The sequence below is a fragment of the Eptatretus burgeri genome, chromosome 6, assembly GCF_056783735.1.
Source record: "Eptatretus burgeri isolate ZD-2024b chromosome 6, Ebu_testis_v1, whole genome shotgun sequence".
In the NCBI taxonomy this organism is placed as follows: Eukaryota; Metazoa; Chordata; class Myxini; order Myxiniformes; family Myxinidae; genus Eptatretus; species Eptatretus burgeri.
Window position 1 is genome coordinate 10616728 of NC_140966.1, and position 22317 is coordinate 10639044.

The 22317-nt window shown below is 43.8% G+C and overlaps 2 protein-coding genes across 3 annotated transcripts in view; one reads left to right on the forward strand and one right to left on the reverse strand.

Annotated features, from left to right (window-relative positions):
• ITGAM (integrin subunit alpha M) overlaps positions 1 to 22317 on the reverse strand; it is a 160860-nt gene that overhangs the window by 101130 nt on the left and 37413 nt on the right. The gene's annotated exons all lie outside the window — the stretch shown is intronic.
• On the forward strand, positions 8 to 20797 carry LOC147024240 (uncharacterized). The gene is made up of 2 exons (XM_085883950.1): positions 8 to 211; positions 18056 to 20797. The coding sequence occupies exon 2, from the start codon at positions 19007 to 19009 to the stop codon at positions 20156 to 20158; it is 1152 nt and encodes a 383-aa protein (XP_085740076.1). The 5' UTR covers positions 8 to 211; positions 18056 to 19006; the 3' UTR covers positions 20159 to 20797.

The window sequence follows — 22317 nt, forward strand, 5'->3', positions numbered from 1 at the left end:
ACAAGAAGAAGAAGAACAAGAAGAAGAAGAACAAGAAGAGGCACAAACTCTCACTTTGAAGTTTATAATGTAATGTCCTCAACGTTGATTGGTTGAGAGAAAGAAAGGACGGGATTACCTGATTGGTGTAACCATAGAACGTCATGAAAAACGATGAGGTAATCCTGATTGTGACGGATCATGGCAATGTCTCGCAATCAGATCAGATGAGGTAATTATTATTCCAGATTATTAATTATTGGGACTGCAGTTTCCCGATCGATCTCATCAGAAGGTTCCACGACACTGGTAGCTGGTTGATAATTTTGCCCGTGCATGCTTATAAAACGTTAAAAACAAACAACATTCATCATTTATCTTTACTTTTTTATCTTTACTTTACTCATCTTTTACTTTACTTTTCCTCATCATTTATCTTTACTTTACTCATCTTTTACCTGAACACCTGAGAAGACGGTTTTGAATTACCCGAAAATAACTTACTAACACAGTGCAGGACTATTGGAAAGGATGCACGTCATTCCATTGTTTGGACAGAGATATTGTAAGGGATGTGAATTTGGTAATAATTTTTCTGTAAGTGGCAAATACTGCACCAATGAATGTTACAAACACATACAAACGTATGTGTGTATGTGTGTGTGTGTGTGTGTGTGTGTGTGTGTGTGTGTGTGTGTGTGTGTGTGTGTGCGTGCGCGTGTGTGTGTGCGCGTGTGTGTGTGTGCGCGCGCGTGTGTGTGCGCGTATGTGTGCGCGCGTATGTGTGTGTATGTGTGTGTGTATGTGTGTGTGTGTGTATGTATGTGTGTGTGTATATATATGTGTGTATGTATGCATGTATGTGTGTATGTGTTTATGTCTGTATGTATACGTGTGTGTGTATGTTTTTATGTGTGTATGTGTATATGTGTGCGTGTATATGTATCTGTGTAGTGTGCATGTGAATGCGTGTATGTGTATATGTGTGGGTGTGTATATGTGTGTTTATATGTGTGTGTATATGTATGCATGTATGTGTGTGTATGTGTTTATGTCTGTATGTATGTTTTTATGTGTGCGTATATGTGTGCGTATATGTGTGTGTGTATGTGTGTGCGTATGTGTGTGTGCGTATGTGTGTGTGCGTATGTGTGTGTGCGTATATGTGTGTGCGTATGTGTGTGTGCGTATGTGTGTGTGCGTATGTGTGTGTGCGTATGTGTGTGCGTATGTGTGTGTGCGTATGTGTGTGTATGTGTGTGTGTATGTAAGTATGTGGATGTATGTGTGTATGTATGTGTGTGTATGTATGTGTGTATGTATGTGTGTGTATGTATGTGTGTGTGTATATATATGTGTGTATGTATGCATGTATGTGTGTATGTGTTTATGTCTGTATGTATACGTGTGTGTATGTTTTTATGTGTGTATGTGTATATGTGTGCGTGTATATGTATCTGTGTAGTGTGCATGTGAATGCGTGTATGTGTATATGTGTGGGTGTGTATATGTGTGTTTATATGTGTGTGTATATGTATGCATGTATGTGTGTGTATGTGTTTATGTCTGTATGTATGTTTTTATGTGTGTATGTTTTATGTGTGCGTATATGTGTGCGTATATGTGTGCGTATATGTGTGCGTGTATGTGTGTGCGTATGTGTGTGTGCGTATGTGTGTGTGCGTATATGTGTGTGCGTATGTGTGTGTGCGTATGTGTGTGTGCGTATGTGTGTGTGCGTATGTGTGTGCGTATGTGTGTGTGCGTATGTGTGTGTATGTGTGTGGGCGTATGTGTGTGTGCGTATGTGTGTGTGCGTGCGTATGTGTGTGTGCGCACGTACGTGTCTTGTGCGCGTACGTGTGCGCACGCACGTACGTGTCTTGTGGCACGTGCGTGTCTTGGCCAGCGTACGTGTCTTGCAGCGCGTACGTGTCTTGGCTGCGTGTCTTGCATGCGTGTGTGCGCGTACGTGTGTGCGCGTACGTGTGTGCGCGCATGTGTGTGTGCGTATGTGTGTGTGCGTATGTGTGTGCGTATGTGTGTGTGCGTATGTGTGTGTATGTAAGTATGTGTATGTATGTGTGTATGTATGTGTGTGTGTATGTGTTTATGTCTGTATGTATACGTGTGTGTGTATGTTTTTATGTGTGTATGTGTATATGTGCGCGTGTATATGTAGCTGTGGAGTGGGCATGTGAATGCGCGGATGTGGATATGTGTGGGTGTGTATATGTGTGTTTATATGTGTGTGTATATGTATGCATGTATGTGTGTGTATGTGTTTATGTCTGTATGTATGTTTTTATGTGTGTATGTTTTATGTGTGCGTATATGTGTGCGTATATGTGTGCGTGTATGTGTGCGCGTATGTGTGTGTGCGTATGTGTGTGTGTGTATGTGTGTGTGCGTATGTGTGTGTGCGTATGTGTGTGTGCGTATGTGTGTGTGCGTATGTGTGTGCGTATGTGTGTGCGTATGTGTGTGTGTGCGTATGTGTGTGTGCGGATGTGTGTGTGCGTATGTGTGTGTGCGTATGTGTGTGTGCGTGCGTATGTGTGCGCGCGTACGTGTGCGCGCGTACGTGTGCGCGCGTACGTGTGCGCGCGTACGTGTGCGCGCGTACGTGTGCGCGCGTACGTGTGCGCGCGTACGTGTGTGCGCGTACGTGTGTGCGCGTACGTGTGTGCGCGCATGTGTGTGTGCGTATGTGTGTGTGTGCGTATGTGTGTGCGCGTATGTGTGTGTGTGCGTATGTGTGTGCGCGTATGTGTGTGCGCGTATATGTGTGTTTGTGTGTATGTATGTATGTGTGTGTGTATGTGTATGTGTGTGTATGTATGTGTATGTCTGTGTATGTCTGTGTGTGTGTATATGTGTATCTGTATGTGTAGGTATGTGTGTGTATGTGTGTATGTGTATGTGTATGTGTGTATGTGTGTATGTATGTATGTGTATGTGTGTATGTGTGTATGTATGTATGTATGTATGTGTATGTGTGTATGTGTGTATGTGTGTATGTGTGTATGTATGTATGTATGTGTTTGTTTGTGTGTGTATATGTATGTGTATGTATATGTGTATGTATATGTGTGTATGTGTGTGTATGTGTGTGTATGTGTATGTATATGTGTGTGTATGTGTATGTCTGTGTGTGGGTGTATGTGTATGTGTGTATGTATGTGTTTATGTGCGGATGCATGCGGGTGTATGTTTTTATGTGTTTATGTGTGTATGTGTGCATGTGTTTACGCGTGTATGAGCTTACGTGTGTATATGTGTACATGTGTATGTGTGCATGTGTGTATGCGTGTCTGTATGTGTATATGTATGTGTATGTTTGTGTGTGTATGTGTGTATGTATGTGTGTGTATATATGTATATGTGTATGTGTATGTATGTGTGTATATGTGTATGTATATGTGTATGTGAGTGTATGTATGTGTGTGTGCATATGTGTATGTGTGTGTGTATGTATATGTATATGTATATGTGTGTATGTGTATGTATGTGTGTAATGTGTATGTGTGTGTGTGTACGTATGTGTATGTGTGTGTGTATATGTATTGTTACGGATTCAGCGGTGGCGGGATTCGGACGAGTGATGTCAATCACTGTCTGTAATGTGATGTCAATTTGGGTTTTCGCACCCTTCTCTCGACAGCCAAATGTTGCAGATTCGGCGCCACCCTAACCACCGCAGTCTCTGGGGTTATTACGCCAGCTGGTTCGGCACAGGCCTCGGGTCATGAGTCTCGAATCGCGATACCAACGTACCCCTGGACCTTACCAATTGGGAAAATAGACCCCGGTTACAGACTGGTTTTGTCAGAGACCGAGTGAATTCTGCCAGTCTGTAACCATTTTGGTTTTTATATCCATATCGAGCGGATCGTTCCTCGGCGCGGCACAAATTAATTCAAAGCAGCAACTCCATACGAATCCCAGATTTATTGGGGACACATCAGGGAACACAACACAAGCAAAGCATTCACGACAATGTTATAATTAATCTGTAACCCGTTCTTAACTCGGGAGCTACGGATTACGGGTTTCGAAGAGGACCCTCACGAGATGAACCTTCAACAACATGCAGACAAGACATGGACAGCATGCAGACAAGACACAGAGTACTTGGTGATGTCTCATGGACGAGAGGAAAGTGTCAAAGCCCGAATGTGGCTCGCGACAAGCCGATGTCCATGGACTCGAGCGCCCAAGCCCAAACACGCCGCGTGGCAAAATGGCGCTCTTCCTTCTTCTCCCGGCACCGCTTGTGCACGCAGCCTCAGCGCGTTCTGATCCCGCGTAAGGTCAACGGCACAAGACCGTCAGATCGATGGTGAGTTTCAGCTGGTTTCTCACAAGGTCCAGTATACAAGTCCAGGCCTGGCCTGTTCACCAGACAAGGCCAAATTGAGGTGTTGGGCTCTGCAGGCGTATCGACAAACGTGTCGAGCGTGCCGTGAGTCGGGACAGATGCTCCGTGGTTAGACACAGGGTGAACCTGTCGATGACCTCCTCTCGAAGCCGACTCCAGACTCACACAGCAGCTAGGCACTCTCGAAGCAGATTGCAGCCTCAGCCTCAGGTTCAGTTCCTCCCTCAGCAGATTCGACCCTCAGGTTCAGTTCCTCCTTCTGCCGATCGCACACTCAACCTCAGGCAGATCCTCTCCCAGCCGATGGCAGACAGACCTCATTCAGTCCCTTCCTTGCCTTTCTTTCGGCTCGCTCTTTACGAAAAGCCGATCGCAAAAACCCTCATGCAGTTTCTCATGCTCCTTCCTTTTCGGGGCGCTCCACTTCTCATGGCTCAGGCCGTTTCTCTCACGGCAGATCCACCACTGCCTTTTCTTCGTTTGCTCGCCTCGAAGCCCACTGGCTCCTCCCCTCAGTTTCACTTCCTTCTCTCGGCCACTCCCCCTCAGCCGACTGGGTAAGGCCTCGTCCGGAGAGAGAAAGGAAGAAGAAGAACCTCTCGGTCCATCACCAATGTACGAACAATAAACATGCCTCCTACACCTCCCGACACACATGTAGCGTCCATTTACCGAACAACCTGACTAAACATGCATTTAATGGGGGGTCTGGGCTAGTCCTATATTTAATATCACACTAAGGGCCATTTCCGCAACACTATGTATGTATGTATGTATGTATGTATTGTTGCGGCCATGGGTATCGAGACACCAACTTGTCACTCAGGGGGATTAATCCCCGGTTGTCCTCGGTAGAGCCGGACCTGGGGCAACCCCTCACAATTAATGTTGTGGTACGGTGGGTTGTTTTAGAACCACGAACTCCACCCAGTCAACCACGAGTTCCAGTGTCCACCGTCTAATTATTCCGTTTAAGAGGTCACGTGGTTAACTGAGCGGGGAGCGCGCCCTCAGCAAAGCACCAATGTTATCTGGATTAGATTTTAATTAGGGCGGCCAAGCGTTTTAACCGCTGGTGTGTGCCGACTATTGTTGGTCAAATCTGTGGTAATTACCTCCCACTCTATCTCGGTTCGTACAATGCCAGACCAATGGAAGGAAAGGACAAATACGGACAGGTTAGAAATCGACAAATGATTTATTAATAATAAAATAAATAAATAAAAAGAACTTTTTATTTTCTGAGGTAAATAAATGAATAGTTAATCAGGCAAAATCAATTAAAATGCCAGGAAAGAGACAAAGAGCAATTGCTTATCAGGGGTGGGGGGGGCGGGGGGTTGACTTACAGCTAAACACACAGACATGGGTACCCAACAGATTATTCGGGGGGAGGGGGGGGGGAAGAATCGTCTCGCTCACCAGAGTAGTCGTCCGTGAAATGAAAATGTCCTGAAATGTGTGCGTGCGCGTCACGTCTGTCACCAGCACCCAGCCTTGCAGAGCACCCTCTCGCGAACAGCCTTGAACGCCAGTTGATGTCTGAAGGGTACCGAGATAATCTGTCCGGGTTTAGGCCCTGGTGTTGTTGGTGACTGACCTGTGCCTCACTTGTTGGCGGCGCTGCTCACACCCACACGCGCACCACATGCTCGGTTGCTCACTTGCGGACTTGCACACTTCCTCATTGCATGCTTCCTCTGGCTTTCTTTCTTGTTCTCTTCTCCCTCCTCTTTCTCTCACCCTTTTACTTCTCTCGCCTCCGCTTTCCTCTCACTTCTCTCGCCTCCGCTTTCCTCTCACTTCTCTCGCCTCCGCTTTCCTCTCACTTCTCTCGCCTCCGCTTTCCTCTCACTTCTCTCGCCTCCGCTTTCCTCTCACTTCTCTCGCCTCCGCTTTCCTCTCACTTCTCTCGCCTCCGCTTTCCTCTCACTTCTCTCGCCTCCGCTTTCCTCTCACTTCTCTCGCCTCCGCTTTCCTCTCACTTCTCTCGCCTCCGCTTTCCTCCCTCAGAACGCACCTCCAATTCATTTTATATGTGTGGGCTGTCTCCCCGTGCGCAGTCCGCCCCAAGCTCACCCCGCACCACTTGCACACGATTGCCATGACGACTCGTGTGCTCTCAAAAAAGGCGGGCGTCGGAGCTCGTAAAAGAACGTTGCTGAATAAATATAAGGGCGGGCATCAGAGCTCGTGAAAGAACATTGCTGAGGAAATAAAAGGGCGGGCTTCAGAGCTCATGAAAGAAATGCTGTGTAAACGTGTCTGTCATAAAGAAAAAGGCTTCCCATAAGAGAGGGGATCTATCCTTTATCCTTCTCAATGCATCACATTTAAGATCCCATTAGACATGGGGATGGGGCTAATCTGAACATGCATTTAAGGAAATAACTGTCTGAGGACCTGGATGTGTGAATGCATTCATCAGACTGGATTCTGAAATGTGTAACAATATGTATGTATATGTGTGTGTATGTACGTATGTATGCATGCATGTTGTGTGGGTACGTATGTATGTATGTGTGTGTGTGTGTGTATGTATGTATGTGTGTGTGTGTGTATGTATGTATATATATATATATATATATATATATATATATATATATATATATATATATATATATATATATATATATATATATATATATATATATATGTGTGTGTGTTGTGTGTTGTGTGTTGTGTGTGTGTTGTGTGTTGTGTACTTTGTTGTCTATTGCCTGTCCTTTTTAGTGCCTGATGTCGAGTTTCAGCTTGGAATGTATGTAAACACGCTTGAGTGCAAATCTTCTCGTGTTGGGATGGAGTGGTGCATGCAGATGGGCAGTAGTGCCTATATTTTCCCATGTATACCAATCTAAATAAATATTAAATAAACCCAAAATGAAATCAGCATTTCCTATTTCCTTTGGTAAATCTAAACTGATGTTAGAACAGCACTCGGTGGAGCACATAGTCTCACCTTGCGCGCTCATTCTGAACAAAAATACCACCGTTAACTGAACACATGACTATTATGGCCCATATACCCGTGTCATCCATGCATCCCATTTTATCACAGACATTGCCATTATCCATAGCTTTATTGATTGATAATTAGCATATTTAACGACCACTTTTGTGCACATAAAGTCTAAATTGCGTCAATGAAGACAAACATGAAAAAAAGAAATTAAAACTATTTTCCCCATGGCTAGTCGATCATATGTATGAAGTTTCGCATCCATCTGTTAAACGATTCTGGAGAAGATTTTTGACGTTTTTATTTCCAATCCAATATGACCACCAGACCATGAGACCGATGACGTCATAAATTTAATTCTTCACTCACATCGACTTGTAGATCAGATATATGAAGTTTCAGATTTTTCAAATAAGGATATAAATTCAACCAATTATGGCTGGAATACTAATTCACTGATGACATCATCATTATCACCCTATACCCCATGGGGAGTTGATGACTTATGCCAAGTTTCAATTTTTTTCGTTGAGTACCGTAGTTTGGGAGATGATGATGTCCAAATATTTCCTTTAACTAATATCGCTGGCACACCATGTGACTTATGACAGAGTTGTCAATAAAATATTCTCCATCGGGATTCCCTCCTATGCTTCAAGTTTCACAGGAATCAGACAAGTGGTTATAGAGGAAAACAAATTTAACTGAAAAAAATATATAGACGTGAACACACACATACAGGCAGACAGACAGAATGGCACACACAATGATGAATCGCCTTGCCTTTGAAAGACCAAGTGACAGCTTGTAGCTGGGCCAAGATTTGAACACAAGGCTCGAAAGTTAAGAGGAAAGTGTGCATACCTCTATATATCCCATACCATATCCTGCCATCCCAAGGCCCACTGACAGTGTGCAAGCCTTCTTCCAAGAATGTCATTGGAGAACTGACCACAATGTGAAATGCTTTTCTGTATCAAATATTACCAACCACATTTGCATTTCTTCAGGTCTTTCACATTATCAAGTGCAAGCAGATTTTTACTTCCCTTGCACTGTTGAAATGATATCCCAAAACTGAAATACACGTTAGAAAGCAAAAGTGGGATATGCAGTGCACTGAGATTCAACGGCAGAGTTGTACATTTATTGTAGTTCTAGGAAATAATTTGAGACAATTAGATTCTTGAACATATTCGATGGGAAAGTATCAATCATGTGGGTGATATGGTGATGTGGGTGAAGACTCTCCACTTTACTGCGGTCAGACTCAGCTTGGGATTTGATGAAATCTTCCAGTCTCTTCCTCTGCAGAGCTTCTGCCATGAGCCTGTGCACTCGTATTACGTGGTTGCAACTCTTGACATCAATGACTTGGTTTATGGATCCTTTTGCCACCAATTCTGCTTCTATCATCAAATCAGAGAGCCCTGAGCCACTGAAGCATTAACATTGGTAGCAAGAAACACCCACCATAACTGTGTGAAACTCACAGCACCATAGCTGTGCACGACGAGACGTTTTGATAGCAATTCACGAGCCCATCTGATTTATTGAGCCTTGGCATAAATACTCTGATCGAATATGGCAATTATAGAATTGTGCTTGAGGATGTTCGCATATTCGACTGAAGATAGTGTTGACGCAGTCCATCAGGGTAGTGGGTGCAACGATGACAGGTAGGTATGCAATCCTAGATGTTTCACGTGTCCCATTATCATGGATGCGAGTATTAAACGAGTCATCTAGAATGTGTCGAACCAAAACATTGCTGTACATTAATACTGGCTATCGAATCAGTAGCTCAGTCGATACTCAAGCATGTATGAAAATGTGAAATGAAATAAAAATAAATGGGTACATCTGCAGTTGAGACAGACAGAGGAGGGACACTCGTTTGAGCCATACTCATATCTTACTCAAAATTGGGTGCGGCACAGGAACTGAGCTCAGGATCAATAAATCCTGGCAGGGAGAGGGAGAGGGAGAGCACTCGGTCGAGTGCAAAACCTCCGCCGCCAATACTGCTAGGTCACTCAAGTGAACCTGATATCCTATTCATTCAATTTGACGTCAACAGTGCTCACAGAGTTATAGTTTGCAACTTTCCCTTTTACTTTTACGTACTCAATTCATTCGTCAGAACTAGATTCCTTGAGACAGAAATTGATTTTACGTGGGTATATCCACCTGAAGTTCCAAAATCAGCCGCAATTATAATTTTGGCATGTTTTTTGTTGGATATCACTTTAACATGTCGAAATGCAAAAAAAAAAAAAAAAAAAAAAAAAAAAAATTGAAATTTTGTTGAAAAAAAAGTTGCAAAAATTTTTTGGGGGGTGTGGGGGGGTTGGAAATCACTTAAAACATGTAGAAATGCAAAAAAAAAAATTCAAATATTTTTTCAAATTGGCCACCATAGCGGCCATATTGGATTTTGGACAAAGTCCAAAATCTAATGGCATGATCCTTGGACCATACCTCATCCCCCCACCAAGTTTTGTCGAAATCCGTCGAGGAGTTTTTCCATAATACTGTTCACAAACAAACAAACAGAAAGGGGTGAAAACTAACCTCCGATCTTCGATGGCGGAGGTTAAAGAGAGAGTTACATATTCAATCATTGCCGAGAGTCTACCTGTGCTATGTTTTCACCCGTCTGTCTGTCTGTCTATGTTTATCTATCTGTGAACAGGATATCTCAAAAAAGGTATGGACGGATTCAGACAAAATTTGGTGGACAGGTTTGGTATGTGACAAAGACAAATTGATTCGATTTTGATAAAGATCTGTTTCCAGATCCAGATACTAGAAATTTTTTTCAGTGATTCTTCACTGTTGAGAGATATGGCCAAAAATAATACTGTATATAGCAAGATATCTCTGAAAGTTATGGATGAGTTGTAACAAAACTAGGTGAATGAGTTGGTTCGGTGACAAGAATTTTGGTTCAAGAATTCTGCACCATTGAAATAAAGGACCAAAAATGATAGCATGATATCTCAACAAGTTTTGGACGGATTATGACAAAACTTGATGGATGTGTTGGGTTGGCGACAAGAAGAAGCCAATTCGATTTTGGTTCAGGCCCGGATCCACATCTGATCTATCAGTCGGATACAAAACGTGAACGCTTCAGGGTGACGGAGGTATGCACTCTACCGAGTGCTGTTCTAGTTTTAAGATGGTTTACCTCATAGGATTTTCTGGGAAATTCTCAAAATGGTGGTTTCATGTGCATCTGCTTTATGCACTTCACCTTCTGCACATAAAGTGAAAAAAACAAATGCATTCATGACAAGCGTGACATGGGCGATATTTCTGCAAGATCAGTCTTAGCTGTATCACTGGAAGAAACTGCTAAGAAGTGAGGGGGGAGTGGGGAAGCCAGGATGGAATGGCAGACAAATTGATCACCAGCAAGCAGTCATGGTTGTCTTCACGGCATTTCGACTGTGATCAGATCATGCCTGATGGGCACGCCATTAAAGATAGAGTATTCTGTTCGGAACAACAGGGGGAAACCTGTGATTCAACACCACAATGCAGCTATCATCAAATGGGCCATGCAACTATCTTAAAAACGGTAAGTTTCTTGTTTGGAATGATTTTCAATTTTGTTTTACTGCCAGGCAGGCAGAGTGAATATATTATCTCACTCTTCTCTGCGCATGCACAGTCAGGACAAAATCAGAACTGAAGTACGGTAAAATGGAAGACTTGTATTCCTATACGTATTCCGAACTTGTGTTCAAAATATAACATTCAATGTAAATAAGTTGTTTCTTGATCATAAACTTAAGGCCCAGTCACACCTTGACGTTTTAGCCAGCTTAGGCCGATTTTTGAAAAATTTGTCTAAAACGCTGGCACACATCGAATACCTTATGGGTAAGTTTTGGAAACATTGAGAGCATGCTGAAACACTGCCATACGTCGTAGTACGCTGGCTTTCATCGTTGTACTTTGCGGTTGTCCTCAAATTTTTGCATGCTTGAAATTTTACGACTTATGCCAGCGTATGACTCATAAGTTCCGCTACGCTGGCCATAAGTTGTAAGTACGTTATGCGATCATTGACACACGTCGACACACGTTACTTGTAAGTTAATCATAAGTCGAAACACATCGAGGTAATGTTTAGCGAACCCGAAACTTATTTTCTCCGTCAAGGCATATTTTCTTGTTTTCTCCTTGGCTCCGTGAAGGCACGCGACGAAATATCTGAAGTTGTTGTTTTTTTTTTTTTGTATTTTTTCTTCGGTATGACGGTGATGTTGACACTTCGATTTCTAGTGCGGTTATGATTTAAATCGTTGAGCGGCAACCTATTAATTATGTTATATTATAACCGCACTAGAAATCGAAGTGTCAACATCACAGTCATACCGAAGGAAAAAAAAAACCAGGGAGTCTGGAACACTGACGCTAACGATTACCTCGACGCGTTTCGACTCATGAGTAACTTACAAGTAACTTTTGTCGACGTGTGTCAACGATCGCATATCGTGCGTACAACTTATTCCCATCGCATGCAGAACGTGTGAGGCATACGGCAAGTAAGTCATAAATTTTTGAGCACGTTTAAAATTTCAAGACGTACTCCACTTACTACGACTTATGATAGCGTACTTTAGCGTTATGATAGCGTACATTTTTCAGAGGTCGGCATATGCTGGCAAGATCGCCAAGGTGTGACTGCGATGTTGACACTTCCATTTCTCCGGCGGTTATGATTTGAATCATTGTGCGGCAGCCTTTTAATAGGCTACGCCATGTGATAGTTGGCGATACATGCAGCACTATGCATAAGTTTGACCATCGTTGGGCATATGTTGTGAACGCCGACAAGAGGGTAAGCATTCGTTGGTATAAGTTATCTATAAGACAACGAAACGTTCTGTGTCCGTTACTAATATGTTATGCATACGACCAACTCATTATGAATACATCCAAATCTTAAAAAAACCATCAAAAGTTCAGCGTAAGCCAGCATTTTACATACATTTTGATATGTTGCCATTGCTGGCGAAAACGTCAAGGTGTGACTGGGCCTTTACAATCATAAACTGATAATCGGACAGACAGACGGACGGATATGAACCAGTTGCTTCATCCTTCTTTTTCCTTCTCATGCGTGAGTAATAAGGATAGAACTGTACAGTGTTAAGCCTGGGTATGGGATGTAAAACAAAAAACAAAATTATTCATCGATCATTCAAGTGTCATGATTTTCTTTGGCAAGGGATTCTCCTTTCAGTGAGCATTATTTCAGTGTACTGAAATGTAGTGTGAGCAAGGAATATAGGATGCACGTATAATATTGTAACTTGTATTGTAAGTACAGTGTGTGCGCTATCAGTGAGGGTGAACGAAAGCTCACGTTTATTCATCTTGTAAGCAAACTCGACCGGAAGTGTGCAGGACGACCAGAGCTCATCACAAACCCTGGAAGGGCCCACCTGTGGTGGAGATCTGGCTATTTAAGACAGCCTCAATTTTCACTATAACAAGACACTGCACATATCTTGGCAGCATTTGAATGATGCCTCCTGACAAACCTGCCAATGCAATAGAATTTCATACAATGCACGAGGACAGCAATAGTGCTGTGCAGTACACTAGCACTAATTGTTATTATTGATCATTATTGGTATCACGATTAATTAAAATAATCTTAACGCAAATGGGCGCTATCACTTTTTTGGACCTTTTGGTGTGCAACAGCTGACTCGTGTACTTGTATAGAGCGTCGTGTACTTGTATAACTGGAAACTCCAGTTATTCGTTGCCTTCCACATTAATTTTCTTCTTTAATCTTAATTGCTGTTTATATACCCCCTGCAGTCAGTGCTGCATTCGCTAGTAAACAGCTTTCGGACATTATTATTCAACACTAGCAAAAGTACCCGTGTTGCCTGGCAACGCCATACTCCCATCTCTTTTCACCCCACCTCCCTCTGGACTCCCACCCCACCCCACCCATCCCCTCCATCCGAACTCCCACCCCACCCATCCCCTCCATCCGAACTCCCACCCCACCCATCCCCTCCATCCGAACTCCCACCCCACCCATCCCCTCCATCCAAACTCCCACCCACCCATCCCCTCCATCCAAACTCCCACCCACCCATCCCCTCCATCCGAACTCCCACCCCACCCATCCCCTCCATGCGAACTCCCACCCCACCCATCCCCTCCATCCAAACTCCCACCCCACCCATCCCTCCATCCAAACTCCCACCCCACCCATCCCCTCCATCCAAACTCCCACCCCACCCATCCCCTCCATCCAAAGTCCCACCCCACCATCCCCTCCATCCAAACTCCCACCCCACCCATCCCCTCCATCCAAACTCCCACCCCACCCATCCCCTCCATCCAAACTCCCACCCCACCCATCCCCTCCATCCAAACTCCCACCCCACCCATCCCCTCCATCCAAACTCCCACCCCACCCATCCACTCCATCCAAACTCCCACCCCACCCATCCCCTCCATCCAAACTCCCACCCCACCCATCCCCTCCATCCAAACTCCCACCCCACCCATCCCCTCCATCCAAACTCCCACCCCACCCATCCCCTCCATCCAAACTCCCACCCCACCCATCCCCTCCATCCAAACTCCCACCCCACCCATCCCCTCCATCCAAACTCCCACCCCACCCATCCCCTCCATCCAAACTCCCACCCCACCCATCCCCTCCATCCAAACTCCCACCCCACCCATCCCCTCCATCCAAACTCCCACCCCATCCATCCCCTCAATCCAAACTCCCACCCCACCAATCCCTCCATCCCACCCCTTCCCCTCCTTCAACCCATCCTACACCCTGCATCCTCCCATCACACCCCTCCTCCCACCCCACTCCCCTCACCCCCTCCCACCCCACCTTCCTCTCTGGAAACCCACCCATCCCCTCCATCTGAACTCCCACCCCACCAACCTCTGGACTCCCACTGGACCCCTTCTCCTCCTTTTTCCCGACATTAAAAGTAGAACTGAAAGCAAGTACAGTGCCTATAGAAAGTCTACACCCCTTTTAAAATCTTCACCTTTTGTTGCCATATAGTCTGGAATTAAATTGCATTAAATAACACTTTTCCACCTTTATTTACACATCGTAACCCACAACTTCCAAGTGAAAAACAAATTCGACAAATTTCAGAAAAGTAATTTAAAAATTTAAACTCGAATATCCTGGTTGGATAAGTGTCCGTCCACTACCCCCCCCCCCCCCGAGTTAATACTTGGTGGAAGCACCTTTAACAACAATTACAACTGTGAGTCTGTTGGGATAGGTCTCCATCAACTTTGCACACCTTGATTGGGCAATATTTACCCATTCTTCTGTACAAAACTGTTCAAGCTCATTGAAGTTGCATGGGGAGCATTGATGGACAGCAATCGTCAAATCATGTCACAGATTTTTGATAGGATTTAGGACAGGGCTCTGACTGGGCCACTCAAGGACATTTATGTTTCTGTTCCTTAGCTACTCCAATGCAGTTTTGGCTGTGTGCTTCGGGTCGGTCATACTGAAAGGTGAACTTCTGTCCCAATTTCAGCTTTCTTGCAGAGGGCAGCAAGTTTTCCTCCAGGATTTTTCTGTATTTTGTTCCATCCATTTTCCCTTCTATCCTGACGAGTGCTGCAGTCTGTGCTGATGTGAAACATCCCCAGAACATGATGCTGCCACCACCATGCTTCACAGTTGATGTGCTGGATTTTCACCAAAAGTAACGTTTTGCATTTTCGCCAAAAAGTTCCATCTTGATTTCGTCAGACCACAAAACTTTTTGCCACATGGCTTTAGTATCTCCAGAGTGGTTTTTTGCATACCTCAAACGGGACTCAAGGTGGGCTTTTTTGAGTAATGGCCTCCTTCTTGCCACCCTACCGTGCAGGCCAGACTTGTAGAGTGCTTGGGATATTGTTGTCACATGCATACAGTGACTAGTCTTTGTCATAAAGACATGTAGCTCTTTCAAAGTTGCCATTGGCCTCTTGGTGGCCTCTCTGATCAGTCTCCTCCTTGCTTGGTCATCCAGTTTGGAGGGACAGAGTGAACTGGGCAGGGTTTCAATGGTACCATACACCTTACACTTCTTAATGACTGTCTTGACTGTGCTCCAAGCAATATTCAAGGCCTTTGAAATATTTTTGTACCCATCCCCTGATCTGTGCATCTCCGCAACTTTATCCCAGAGGTCTTTGGAAGCTCCTTGGTTCTCATGGTTGTCTTTGCTGTGAAATGCACTACCTAACAGAGGAAACCTATGGGAACAGCTGATTTTATTCTGAAATAATCAGAATCACTACAATTTAACATAGGTGGAAGCCAATTAACTTGGTTTGTGATTTTGAATGTGATTGGTTACACTTCACCTAATTTACAATTTCTATTATAAGGGGGGTGGATGCTTATCCAAGCAATATGTTATACTTTTGTATATTTAATTAATTTTCTGAAATTTGTAGAATTTGCTTTTCACTTGGAAGTAATGGGTTACGATGTATAAATAAAGGAAGAAAAAGTCTGATTTAATGCAATTGAATTCCTGGCTAAAGGGAATAAAAGGTGAAAATTTTGAAAGGGGGTGTAGACTTTCTAAAGGCACTGTTTACGTGAACGATGACCTCACCTGCCTGAGAAGCAAGTTGGTTCGTGAGCCGAGAAGATATTCTGATGTGAAACAAGTGTGGACAGTGGAAGGATGGATTTACTCTGCACTCCATTGGTGGAAAGGAGATAAAAAGAGTTATCGATTCACCGGACAACCTTTTCAGCATCGGATGGCCAGAGAGTCAAGTCCGTGGCTTACCGTAGACTACTTTTACCTGGATGTGTTGGCCAGCCTCAACCCCTTTGATATACCAAATGCTGGTTGTGTTCCTCGTGACAATATTGACATTTATAGCTCTTGGGTCCATGTTAAAAAGGTAATCGGCTCTGATCACCGTTATGCTTCCAATCTCTTTACACCCATCAAGTTTGCGTGTCTCACTGTGTGTGGTGTTGCTCATAAAGCTAAGTATGCAGTCCTTGATGTTTATATAAAGGATTTTGTGTATTTTTCTGAAACCAAAACTGACTCATTTGAAGAGAATGTATTTCTAAACTTCCATCCAGTGTTGATGGAGAAGTCTCTTACTCATAAGTTTGGTGGGATGCATGGTCTTTGTTTACTGGTAAAATATATTCACTTTGACCATATTTCATTAATTCCGGACATCTGCTCAGAGAACGTTTTATGGCTGAAGGTCAGCAAAGGCAGCTTTTGGCTTTGAATTAATTATTGGTGCTGTATATATTCCGCACGAGGGTTCTGTGTTCCATCACAATCATATTTTTGATCTTATTGCAGAAGACATTATGAGCTTCAGTAGTAATTTTGAAATACACTTAATATTAATTGGTGACTTCAATTCAAGAACCGGTCTTTTAAACGATTTAGTGATACGAGTCCGTTGCTATTGCTGCTGGTATTGACTTTGTTAATAATGACCTGTTTAATAGAAACCAAAATACTGAACTGATCCTGATCCTGAATGACAGATTTCATATCGATACTGTGATCAACAATAATGGCTATGGAATGATTGAACGATGTCAGTCTTGATTTGAAGATTGTTAATGGTAGGGTCTGTGTCAACTTTGGAAAAGGGAATTACTCCCGTCATAAATATAAAGGTGAAAGTATGGTCGATTAAATGTTGGCATCACCACTTCTTATGTCCAGATTTGGAGATTTTTCAAGTTGGTTGTCATGACCCATGTTTGCCTGCTGTTCATCGCCCTGGAGAAGTAACCATCCAAAACTGTACTGGTGGATCTATTTGTCACCTGTCTCATTAGGCGACTGCTGTCAATCTGAATGACGATTTGTTTAATAGTAATCATTTTATGGGTCGGGTTAAATGGCTGCCTGAACAAGCCGAGTATATTATGGATCATCCTTCTTTCAATGCCAAAAATCTTGTACAGTTATCGGAGAAGCTTGATAATATACAGCTGAATCGGCAACCTTTCAAAGGTGGTGTGCCAAGAGTTAACTTATTCACTATTATTTATGTACCTGCATGACTTTAGGACATTTTTAACATCAATAATAGTCCTACTTATATTTTAGCAGCTTCATTGATGAATAAATTAAAAGACAGATCTTAATGTTTAGTGTGATCCTTGTCTTTGCGTTCCCTTGCTGAGTTCTCCTATCTCGGGTTCGTAGTTTGAAACTTTAAGCAGCACACAAGTCTCGTAGTGTTCAGCTGTTAACCGGCTCTGGGAGGGACAGTGAACTGACTTCATGCGTGAAAATATCTGTTCACAGAGGTATGTAGATACCATAGACTCCTACAGAGAAGGACTGGAACCTAACGATCTCGGGGTTTGTAACTTGAGTCTGAAGGATTAACTTGAGTCCGGGGCTAAAATGACTTCTAGAAGGGCGAGAGACACGATCTCGGGATCCATACAAGGGTTTTTGAGGACGGCGAGTTCAATAGTGTCATTTTCAATACCACCTGAGGTCATCTTCAAGGTCAAAAGGTCATATTTCAAGGTCAAATTACTGAATTTTGGTATTTTTTGCCCGTTTTTGTGTCTAATTCAGAGAGGAAAACTTTTGTAAAGTCTATGACAAAACATGACATTGTGCACCTACTGCACCTACTTGCTGATTTCTATCATCGTTAACTAATGTATGTTTTGTTTGTTTCTCTTTCAGAAACTGTCCAGCTGGTGATCTTACAGGATGTTTGTGTTGTTTCCTGCTTTGGTGACAATATGCCACGTCGTTGCAGCTGCTTTGGTTGAAGAGGAAACTATGATGGGATGCCTTATGTAAAAGTCATATCCTTCCCAAAAGATCCTGAGGAGAGGGAGAGATGGATATTGGCAATGCCAAATGAGAAAGAAAGCTTGAGGTGCTTAAAGGAGATATATATTTGTGAGGCACATTTCAATTGTGATTGGGTGTCAGTTAGGGGTGGCAAACGACCCAAAGAACCCCATCAATATTTCCTGGAGTCCCGAAATCAGCTTTGAAGCAGGTGACCTCAGCCCCACGCCCAACATCATCTTCTACGTCAGAATCAAGAGCTAAGAAGATGCAGGCAGCTGATGAGGCTGCAGACAATATCCAAGATTTCGACCACTTCTATGCTAAAATCAGCTCCTATTTTCCTGGCTTTAACATCATAAAAGACCAGGAAAACCTTCACCTATCAAGAACTGATGCTACTGGACAAACTGTCAAGCAGTTCTTTCATTTCCAACAAGTTCACTCACCTTTTGGATTTCTATTCTTGAAAAGAGTTGAGAAAGATGGCATTGAGGTGCCCAAACGACTTTTTCCTTTGCAGAAGAACAGCCAGCTCTCAAAATGGTCCCAGATTAGATCCATAACTGACCAGGTAAACATCTATGAATGCAAAAGCAAGGAAATTCTTCAGCTTGTAATAAGCCAGCTCTGTTGGATGACTGAGTCACACGAGCTTCCTCATTTCATCTTCCTTGTCACAGCTGCATCATATGTTCAAACCTCTTGATCGTCGCCGATTTGATACTGATACGATGATTTTCGCAATGCAGCTTCACAACATATCACCCAGTGCATACAAAATGATTCGTCGATCCGGCTTAATCATTCTACCATCAACAAAAAAAGGTAAAACAGATGCTTGCTAGTAGTCAGCAGGACTCCAACCTCAAAACCTTGTTCGACCAGCTTAAACCACAGCAGCGTTTGGTCAATTTAATGTTTGACGAGGTAAAGCTGGTCGAGACATTGCGATTTTCTGGAGGGCATGTTGTAGGGTATTCTCAAAATGCAGCAGCGGGTGGTGAACATGAAATGCTTGCTTCACATGCTATGGTTGTTGAAGTTGCCTGCCATTTCGGTGGTCCACGCTATATTCTACGCATTTTGCCCTGCAAAAAACTAACTGCCGATCAGCTGAAGGAACTCCTTATCGAAGCTGCATCAGCTGTAGTTGGTGCTGGCGGTACTGTAATTTCTTTGATATGTGACAATTGCAATACCAACCGCAATGTATATTCAAAACTTGGAGGACCAGGAAGTTGCCAAGTGCTGTCAATTCAGGAGCAATCTATGTTCTTAGTGTACGACGATGTGCACATCTTCAAAAATGTTGACAACAACTGGATTACTGTTGATGGCAAGACACTCTCATTTGTCATAGATGGTAATGAGTACAAAGCTTACTGGAGTGATATTCCAAAGGTTTATGAGATCGACCGGGCTACTCCTATTCGCTTAACCAAGCTAACGCACACCGCTGTTTTCCCCAAGCCCCTTCAACGCCAGAGCATACCATTGGTATGCCAAGTGTTCAATGACAAGACTGTCGCTGCTTTAAAGACCTTCAAGGATTCACTGGGCATCAGCGAAGGCACAATCATCCTCACCCAGATAATGAGTGAGTGGTTCAAGATGATGAACGTGAAAGACCGTTTCTCAGCTATCCATCTGCGCGACGAATCCAGACAGCCTTGGAGAGCAGACTGTACAAGTTTCACTCGGCTGGAGCAGGCCTGCCAAATTATATCTACCTACGCATGGCAAGGAGGTGGTGGTCATAAGCTGAAGCTAACTCGGCAAACTGCTGAAGCCTTCACTGTGTCCACACGCAATCATGTGAATGCTGCCAAATTACTTCTGGCAGAGAAAGACTTTGACTACGTTCTTCCTGCTATATTTGCAGATGAAGCCTTGGAAAAGTTTTTTGGCCAAGCCAGGCAAAGAAGCGGTGGAAACTTCTACATTGACGGAGTTGACATTATGGCTGCAGCTAAAATTGTAAATTAGCAAACACTCATTAAGCATGACATTGCTCCCGAATCTAGTTCTCGTGTGATTGATTGCGACAAGAACTGTACAACTTCCATAAATCCAGATGAGCGAAGTGAACTCATTGACGAGATTACTCCTCAACACACTCAGGATCTCTTGGGGTCTCACGATGCCCTTAAGCATAAAGTAGTTTATTTGGCTGGACACCTTGTTCATAAATATGGCGATAGCACTAGTATGGAGGAGATCATTGATGACGAAGATGGTAACGAGGTGTCATCTGAGTTTGTAGATAATTTGAATAGAGGTGGCTTGACTGTGCCGACTATGTCAACCGTCTTTTTTTGTACATAATGCCTAAAATTTGTCTGACAAGACTAAAATGCGTTGCCAATTTCATTTTGCTGAGCCGTTATCCTCTGTAGATGCACCTTGAGCTCGTAGTAATGCTGCATGTACTACTTTCCCTAACATTCAATTGAAAGCTCATGTCCTCAATGTAAGTGACAAAGAAAAAGCTTTGGGATGCCTCAGGAGGCAAGAAAAGCTCTCCAACTAGTGATAGACATAGACATAGTTGTAATAGGCATAGTGTTGTGACATGCATATAATGTTTATGTAATACGATATATGACAATAAATATCAAAGTTTGACAGCTCGACACACTTGCATCTTATTACAATCAGCCATCTCTCACCGTTTATGAGTTAGACACAAAAAAGGGCAAAAAAATACCAAAATTCAGTAATTTGACCTTGAAATATGACCTTTTGACCTTGAAGATGACCTCAGGTGGTGTTGAAAATGACACAATTGAACTCGCTGTCCTCAAAAACCCCTGCATGGATCCCGAGATCGTGTCTCTTGCCCTTCTCAAAGTCATTTTAGCCCCGGACTCAAGTTAATCCTTCAGACTCAAGTTACAAACACTGAGCATGGGAGGTTCCAGTCCTTCTCTATAGGAGTCTATGGGTTGATTACATGTTGGCATCACCACTTATGTCCAGATTTGGATATTTTTCAAATTGATTGTCATGACCCATGTTTGCCTGCTGTTCATCGCCCTGGAGAAGTAACCATCAAAAACGGTACTGGTGGATCTATTTGTCACCTGTCTCATCAGGAGACTGCCGTCAATCTGAATGACGATTTGTTTAATAGTAATCATTTTATGGGTCGGATTAAATGGCTGCCTGAACAAGCTGAGGAGTATATTGTTGTGGTTGACGAAATTCGCAAACCACCATTCAGGTCCCTTAGGTGAGATATTTCTGTAAGTATATGTGTAGTTAGGCCGAAACCCGTTGTTTAGAGGGAATAAATGTCATTCATTCAGGCTGCGACCCTTCAGGATAGCCGTTTTTCTTTTACTATCTTTATTTTGGACCAGCCGCCATTACTACCACCACAACCACCACCAACCACGTCTCAACAGCCATCACACAACAACCACCAACTGCAACGCCGCTTCACAACCACAGCCACGACCTTTGCCGTCACATCTCGCTCTCGCAACCATCACATCACCGCCATTCCCGCTCCGCTTGTGGACACCGATCCTGGACTCGTGCAGGGCGCGCGCCGAGTGGCGGGTGCAAAAACACCAGCCTTTCCGAAGAAATCGGATCAAGAACGATTCACGCCCACTTCTGTTCTGTGCTATCGGCGACCGTGGGGCGATTTGGCCCCGCCTCCAGGTGCGTCGGAGTATAATCGCAATATGCAGATTCGCGGATCAAAAATCATTCACGCCCACTTTTCCTCTGTCCAATGGGGAGCCAGCCAGAGGCGAAGGGTCGAAGGTGAAGGAGCGAAGCCCCGGGGGCTATAAAGGGCCGCGTTCGCTCGCCGAAAAGGCAGTGGTTGAGTCAGTCAAGGAGAGTTGAGAAGAGAAGAGTGAGTAGTTGAGTCAGTCAAGGAGAGTTGAGAAGAGAAGAGTGAGTAGTTGAGTCAGTCAAGGAGAGTTGAGAAGAGAAGAGTGAGTAGTTGAGTCAGTCAAGGAGAGTTGAGAAGAGAAGAGTCAGAGAAAGCAGTTGGACGGAGCTGAGAAGAGTGGAGAGTTGGAGAGTGGTGGTGGCGGCGGTGAAGGCAGTCGAGAGGGCGCTCGTGTCAGAGTCGGGGAGCTGCGGAGAGGGGAGGCCGGTAACGCGACCGAGGTCGCGGTGGAGACGCT

Bases quoted from the DNA above. Each gene is read 5' to 3' on its own strand.
- LOC147024240 (XM_085883950.1), top strand. From the start codon at position 19,007: ATGCTTGCTAGTAGTCAGCAGGACTCCAACCTCAAAACCTTGTTCGAC.